The 7,791-nt window shown below is 42.9% G+C and overlaps 2 protein-coding genes across 2 annotated transcripts; both read left to right on the top strand.

Moving 5' to 3' along the window:
- The first annotated feature begins 835 nt into the window (after positions 1-835).
- Positions 836-1,818, top strand: TrAFT101_000139 (uncharacterized protein). Its single transcript, XM_024902129.2, has 2 exons — positions 836-1,063; positions 1,129-1,818. Exons 1-2 carry the CDS (start codon positions 903-905, stop codon positions 1,454-1,456), a joined length of 489 nt encoding a protein of 162 aa, XP_024755849.1. The 5' UTR covers positions 836-902; the 3' UTR covers positions 1,457-1,818.
- A 1,393-nt stretch (positions 1,819-3,211) lies between these two features.
- Positions 3,212-6,993, top strand: TrAFT101_000138 (uncharacterized protein). The gene is made up of 2 exons (XM_024901294.2): positions 3,212-3,731; positions 3,790-6,993. The coding sequence occupies exons 1-2, from the start codon at positions 3,380-3,382 to the stop codon at positions 6,831-6,833; spliced, it is 3,396 nt and encodes a 1,131-aa protein (XP_024755848.2). The 5' UTR covers positions 3,212-3,379; the 3' UTR covers positions 6,834-6,993.
- The last annotated feature ends 798 nt before the right edge of the window (positions 6,994-7,791 follow it).

The following is a 7,791-nucleotide window of genomic DNA, read 5'->3' as shown; positions in this document are numbered from 1 at the left end:
CACGCTTAGAAAAGTTTTGCCTATCGATGAAGCTACTTATTATATCGTTCACCAGGGAATTAAAAGCCTAGTTTCAGCTTGTCTGAGGCAGAAGAACTCGCCCTTGGTATCTATATCATCAGCATATCCAATATCGACAACTAGTCTAAGATTGGCCACTAAACCAACACCATAATACCATGCAATCATTGATCTTAATCAAGACCACACGTGCTATTAATGCATTTGAAGAAGCAATTGACTGTTTATTCTATTGCTTAAATACGCTAGATGGCCTAGGTAATCCTGACTTGGCGACCTGACACGCAGAATGATACGATCCAACCGCCTTCGCAAACGGCTATGTTGGTTAGCTTCTAGTCTAATTAACCACGATGATGTTATAATCAACGCCCATAACAGCATAAATCAGCCCCAAGGTCTTATCTGTTTGTTATCTGTTGTGTATCGATGGCTCTTCATTGATAAAAATACTGTTGACCGGCAGCTAGCTCGGACAAGTGGCTGTAAGAACACCCCATGTTCGAGCGAGACTAGTCCACCAAAGAATACCACTTAGTCAACATAATCTTCACTTTGCGGGGAAACCTCAGCAGCCATTCACTCATGGCGCTGCGTCCTAATTTGGATAAAATATCTGAGCTGGTCCGTGTCTTCCGAGAAATACCAACCGCAACCTAGATTTCTCTGTGCAGTGGGTCTTTTTACGTCATGAATACCGAGAGCTGAGTTCAGAAGGAATGAAGGCATTTTTATACTATCATCGCTCACACTATAAAGAAGTGGCAATATCCGTCTTTCATAAGTTTAAAACATGTTTCATATTACCGCCTTTTTAGTAGTCAATACACTGCTAATACCAATTGCATTCGTTCACAATACCGACCTTAAATTTCTCCAAAATGTTAAGATCTAGCATAATCGTACTTATTACCTATATTCTATTTATACCCGTTACACTCGCCTTCGGAGAGGTAAGAACTGAAGACCAATGGATCAGTATTCGTGTCTACAACAGAATGAGGAAAGATGACGTCTCTTTTAAAAACGCCAACCTAGCGTGGTGAGTTCTTCGATTTATAATTTATCGCTCATTTGAGGCCGCGAGTTTTTAATAAACGTCTTTAGGGGCAAGTTCTATTCAGGTTCTAAATCGAATGAGATATCGGCCGCCGAAGTCGATAAGATTGTTGTGGGCCCTGACGCGACCAAATCTGCAGACTCGTGTGGTCGCTCGGGTGCTTTGTCAGGAACTCAGGGTTCTCTTGATCTGTATGACGGCACCACACGAATCTGTAGCCTCAACTGGGACTGTCCGTGGGGGTCATCAATTAACAACTTTCAAGTGTCAAACTATGTTCCTCAAAAGTCGGATTATTCAGTAGCAGTCGCAACTTGGAACCGTGGCCCTGGTGCTATTGGAAATGTAGATATCACGGTTGCAAAACTTGGATGATAAAAGATTGTTTTTAGGATGAGAGTGTATTTTGTATGGGTATCTCATTCCGACAATATATGGATAATTAAGGCTGGCAAAGCAACATAGGCAATTCAAGAAATACGACTGTGTCTTATTCTCTTAAATCTTTATAGGAAAAACTTGGTTGGTATCCATGCACACGTATTTGGCATGGTAAGGGGCGAACAGCCCACTGGCACAGCACGGATGACGGGAACCGCACGGCAGCCCATGTAATTAGGAACTTAGCTATGGGAGCCGACGAGTACATTGCGATAGATGATAACAATGGTTGAATAGCGAAGAACACGTGTACCCCAGATCTCATTGCCTTAATGCTTGAATGCTCTATTCTGAGCAGCCGACGCTGCTCAAGCTCGAGAGAGCTCTGGTTCAACTTGAGTAGGCACACGTATGACTGAGCATACCTCTTTCATAATTCCCTCCCCCAAAGGATTGTATTAATCTCTAGGTTCTTGTAGGAACGCTAACAGCTATGAGCTCCCCGCGAACAATGCTATTTCCTCATTGTTAACGATAACACGGTTGGCGGTAGCTGCATAGCCTCTCCAACTGACCTAAGATAAATGCTATGACTTGCCTCAGAAAAGAACATCAGGCCGCCGGTAGAAATTGAACTCGTTGAAGATGTTAATAAGGCAATTACGGCCATGAAAAGGGGTCTAGGGAGATGTCGCTGTGTGCTTGTCAAGACAGAGAGCATATAAAGATGGGACAGAATATCCATTGATTGAGTAACTCGAAAGACAGGTTCATTGCCCTGAAACTTCGAATTAGGTATCTTAAGAGGCCCTACTGCCAGTGGGTAATATGGAATACCCTCTTTTCCTTGATGGGCGTCATGCGTCAGAAAGGCAGCAGGCGCTTCAAGTTATGTATTTCAATTTCCCCGCTCCATCCAGGTCGCTGCGAAGTTGAGTTCATAAGCCAACCGCTCTGCAATGCATATAAGCATGAAGTGATTGAGAGAGTGGAGTACTCCACCTAGTAATTGTCCATCGGCTCTAGTCTATTTGAATGAATATCGAGTGAACTTTCCATACTACGTCATGCTATAAGACGGTATCAACTTACTATTTATTCTGACCGCATCTTAATGAGGTTAGATGCGTCTAAACTAGGTATTCAGAAACAGGGCCATCTAGCCTTGCATGGAGGCCTCCCTCTAGGCCCAACTTGATAGTTCAACTTGCCAATACCTAATAGAATTTTAATAGCTCATATATTAATCGTCAGATGCTTATTTGCGCAACAATTGAGTTTAAATACACGTATTAAAATATTACCTCCATAGGAAAAAAAGAAGAAAAGAGGGGAAATGATCAACAAGGATGTGGGAAAGCATGCTACAAAAGCGTAATGACTATTGAAGCAAATACCCTCATATAATACCAATGAAGTAGCCGACGAGTTTAAGCACTTTGAAGCAATAGCATAGTTCTGCAATTCCGAATTGGGGCTCATATCCCTAATATCTTGGATTAAACCGGTTTTTCTTTTTTTTTTTTTTTCCTAAAAAAAAAATCCACAAAATTAAAAATCCATAAACAATGAAAATTCTAGTATCACACCGTGTCGCTTGTACACTTTGCAGCAGATCCCATCTGCACATCGTCAAGCTGCGCCACCACACCGAGTACATCGTAAAAATCGCTCATAACCTTTCAATATAGGCCCATCATAGCTCAACGCATCAGTAAAAAGCGCGAGAGCGCCAAAGTTCCTGCTCCAGCGTACTCCTAGCTCAAAATACTAGTCCTCCTCGTTTCGGCTTTGCTATTTAAAAGGTCATTCCATTGCTATAAAGTTTGCCTTTCGCCGAGCCTAGGATACTCAAACATTCTCCTACAAATTCATTGCTTCTTGTCTGACCTTGCTTTCCCTCTCCCTAGCGGCAAAATGGCGAATCCCAACGACCAAGGAGATCCTGAAAAGGGCAGCTCTGCAGTAGTTATTCAACTCAAGAGCAATACTGGGACATCTGGCACTACGAAGCGTCAAATTCGATATTTTGATGATAGTGACGAAATCCAACAAATTGGTTCTTCTATAAACAGGAATGTCAAACTCAAGAGAAAAGGTTCGGCCTACTCTATCCACTCCCTATCAAGCATAAGGAGTGGTCAACGAGCAGTTGATCCTGCCACTGCACTCCCAGTTTTATACCGCACGTTGAGTATAGACATGGAACGCATGCAGGGGGAAAAGAACGCAGCTATTAAGAGAAAACACGGCGACAAGACCATGGCAGGTAAGTCTCGGGTGCCTGGGCAGCTTCAGGTCTTACAATAGCTAACTGATTACAATAGATTTAGAGGATCTCGAGTGGCACACTCTCTCTATCCAAGAGGTTTCTCAGAAATTAGACACATCTACAGAAACTGGTCTCTCGATACAAGGCGTCAAAGATAAAACCGAAGAATTCGGAGCCAACACTCCAACCCCACCAAAGTCTCGGCTGCTGCAGAAAATATTTTTCTATCTTTTTGGAGGTTTTGGTTCCATTCTTTTTGGTGGAAGCATTCTTGTCTTTGTTTCATGGAAACCACTTGGCGAACCAGATCCCGCAGTGGCTAACCTAGCTCTGGGAATCGTTCTGGTTATTGTATGGTTAGCACAAGCCGCGTTTAATGCTTGGCAAGATTTCTCCTCCTCCAGAGTTATGAAAAGCATTACAGGCATGCTTCCGGAAGACTGCAGTGTTTTGCGTGATGGAAAAAGAAGATTAGTTCCGGCAACGGAGGTTGTCCCTGGAGATATTCTCTTTTTCAGTGCCGGCAACAAGCTGCCCGCTGATATTCGATTCGTCGATGTGTCAACTGATGCGAAATTCGACAGAAGCATCTTGACTGGCGAGTCAAATCCTCTGCCGGCAATCATTGAGTCTACTGAGAAGAATTATCTTGAAACAAAATGTATTGGAATGCAAGGTACTCACTGTACCTCTGGAAGTGGTCTGGGGATAGTTGTCGCAACGGGGGACAATACAGTCTTTGGCCGCATTGCGAAACTGACAAACAAACCCAAGACCGGCCAAACTGCGCTGCAGAAGGAAATCTTCAGATTTGTCCTGATTATCGCAACATTAATGATATTAATGGTTGTTGTGATTATTGCCCTATGGGCGGGCTTTATTCGTCACAAATACCCCGATTACATCTCAGTCTCAACATTAATTGTAGATTGTGTAAGCGTGGCTATTGCCTTTATTCCAGAGGGTCTGCCAATAGCCCTAACCGCTTCACTCACAATTACCGCAGGCATTATGAAGAAGAATGATATTCTCTGCAAATCTCTTAAGACAGTTGAGACCCTGGGAACTGTTTCGGTATTATTATCGGACAAAACAGGGACTCTGACCAAAAATCAAATGACCGTGACAGACTGTCTGATTGGATCCAAGGTCTTGACTGTCACAGAGGCTATACAGGATATGGAAGATACATCTGGTTCACAGAAAACCGCTGCCCTAAAGCAGCTTTGTATCACTTCTGCCGTGTGCAACGCTGGAGAGTTTGACCCCACAAGTATTCATCTTCCAATATCGGAGAGAAAGATTCTTGGTGATGCGACAGATCAAGCTATTCTTCGCTTGTCAGAATTTTTGGGTCCTGTAAACAAGTCCCGCGAATTATGGATCAAAAGATTTGACCTCGCATTTAATTCGAAGAATAAATTCGCTTTACGGATTAGCTCTCCCCGCGATCAATCTTCATTAGAAACTACGCTCTCTTTTTCTGAAATGAATGACTTTGACGCTCAGAAGGATTACATTCTAATGATCAAGGGTGCGCCAGATATTCTGCTCTCTCGATGCACAAAGTATGTTGGCGAAGACGGCGGCGTGTATGACTTTGATGAACCTATCCGCTTGTCCATTGAAGACGCCAAGAACTCATGGTCAAGCGAAGGTAAACGTGTTTTGGCTCTTGCCCGAAGGTGTCTTCCTGCTAGCATCATCCGAACAAATCCAGAAGAGAATTTATTCGAAAAAGAAGCTCTAGAATTTGCACGTACAAACCTTACGCTTATCGGGCTCGTTGGTATAGTGGACGCTCCAAGGGAGGAGGTTCCCGGTGTAATTGAGACCCTGCACCGAGCCGGCATCCGCACCGCCATGGTTACGGGAGATTTTCAGCTCACAGCTCAATCCATTGCTCGCTCATGTGGTATTATTAGCGTACCAGACGCTGAGGTCCACAGCGTCGACAATCTCCCCCGTGTACCTCCCAATTTCGAACCCAAGAGAAATACCAAATCCAATCACCTTCCAGCAGAAACCAAGGCGATTGTCTTGACAGGTCAAGATCTAATGACTTTGCTTCCACACCAATGGCACACTTTAGTTACAGAGTATTCAGAGATAGTATTTGCCCGTACCACGCCAGAGCATAAACTTCAAATTGTACGGGAATTCCAGTCACAATCTTATGTTGTCGCCATGATCGGAGATGGCGTCAATGATGCCCCAAGTTTGAAACAAGCAGATATTGGTATTTCACCCGCATCTGGCTCCGATATCGCTGTTGAGGCTGCAGATATGGTCTTGTTAAGTACATTCTCTGCTATTCCAGAGGCTGTTCTCTACGGTCGTGTAGTATTTGACAATCTGAAGAAAACAATTGCGTACTTACTACCGGCTGGCTCCTGGTCAGAGTTCTGGCCAGTGTTTACCAATGTGGCATTTGGTTTACCTCAGATACTCTCTTCTTTTCTCATGATTATTATATGCTGTTTCACAGACTGCGCTACTGCAATTTCCTTGGCTTACGAGAAGCCAGAGGCCAACGTTATGCTCCAGCCACCTCGAGACATTGTAAATGACCGTCTCGTCGACTGGAAACTTCTCTTGCAGGCTTATGGTTTTGTTGGTACATTCGAAACAGCCCTCTCTTTTACAATGTCGTACTGGTACCTACAGCGAAAGGGGTTAACTTTCGGGTCGTTATGGTTCTCATTTGGGTCAATTCCAACTCCCGAAGGACAGACTGATGATGACGTTACTACGCACTTGACAGTCGCATCTTCAGTCTACTTTATAACTCTAGTAGTAATGCAGTGGTTTAATGCGATGGCCCTGCGTACTCGACACCTCTCATTGTTCACGCATCCACCACTGTTCAATTCCAAAACTCAGAATTGGCTCCTATTCCCAGCTATCTTATTTGCTCTTGCTATTGGTTTGATATTCACGATGGTTCCTGGCATTGATTATCTTGGCTGTGCCCCAGTTCCTGTTGAGCACTGGTTTATTCCTATGGCATTAGGCCTTGGCCTATTAGGTATTGATGAGCTAAGGAAGGCGGTTAAGAGAAGATATTCTAGTGGATTCATCGCAAGAATTGCTTGGTAAATAAAAAACTACCAATAAGTTGACAACCGAAAGATCAATAATTAAAGAGAATATCGAAGAGAAAAGAAAGAGGAAGAGAAAAAAAAAGGGGGGGTTGTATAACGAAAATAAGTTGTGCTAATAATTAATAACAATAGTTAATATATATTTTATAATTTCGAGATAAATTGCAGATAGTTACCAAAAGATTTATTTCATAATGACGTTGCAACTTGAGGACATGCAATTAATAAAACAGTCACAGTAGTTTCGGATGCATACATCATTCTTAAATACTTTCTGTATCAACAAGTTATGCCTACAGCTACTGGCTTAGTATACATTAATTGAGCTGAGTTATTTGAAGAAACACGTAATGCAGCATTTCTGAGTCAATAGTTCATGGCTAGTCTTTATTTCACCGCCTGTGACGTGAAACCCAATATATACGAGATATCAGGAAAGGTACTTTTGTACAGGGTAAGCAGAGCATACGAGGTATTCAGGCTAAACACGTAGGTAATTAATAGTTTAGAAGTATTCTGTACTCCGTAATAAAGCCAAGAAAATCCACATACAGGGATTATTGCGCAGGATAGATGGTTAAATGTTTATCCCCTCGGGTTTTCGCTGAAGAGTGGGCCTCTTTTGTATTCAAACATCTCTCCTAAACTACGTTATAGGCTGCATGGACATGCTTAATTGTAAGTAAACCTAATTCTACTACCACAAACTGCATTCCTTAATCCAAGCTTCTCTTCCATTCCCATTATATATCTCTATTCTCAACCCACTGTATTTCATGTGCCTTTTCTTATTTCTGTACTCTATACCAAGCACCCGCAAAAGCCAAAGCAAGGGATCTAGTACCAGATGGCTTTATGCTGACAAATTAGATAATGGGCCGGAAATGTTGCCAGGCGAAAACTTATGGCCAAACTACAAACGTCTTGCCCCGCATAATAAGGATGGCAGTCAT

This window comes from Trichoderma asperellum, chromosome 1 (genome assembly GCF_020647865.1).
Source record: "Trichoderma asperellum chromosome 1, complete sequence".
In the NCBI taxonomy this organism is placed as follows: Eukaryota; Fungi; Ascomycota; class Sordariomycetes; order Hypocreales; family Hypocreaceae; genus Trichoderma; species Trichoderma asperellum.
The sequence above is the reverse complement of the archived record's forward strand: the minus strand, read 5'-3'. Positions and strand labels throughout refer to the sequence as shown.

What these genes read in the sequence shown, in the direction of transcription:
- TrAFT101_000139 (XM_024902129.2), top strand. Translation starts at nt 903, where the DNA reads ATGTTAAGATCTAGCATAATCGTACTTATTACCTATATTCTATTTATA. An exon ending in AAAAACGCCAACCTAGCGTG is followed by an intron (nt 1,064 to 1,128) that starts GTGAGTTCTTCG and finishes AAACGTCTTTAG; the next exon opens with GGGCAAGTTCTATTCAGGTT.
- TrAFT101_000138 (XM_024901294.2), top strand. Translation starts at nt 3,380, where the DNA reads ATGGCGAATCCCAACGACCAAGGAGATCCTGAAAAGGGCAGCTCTGCA. An exon ending in CGGCGACAAGACCATGGCAG is followed by an intron (nt 3,732 to 3,789) that starts GTAAGTCTCGGG and finishes TGATTACAATAG; the next exon opens with ATTTAGAGGATCTCGAGTGG.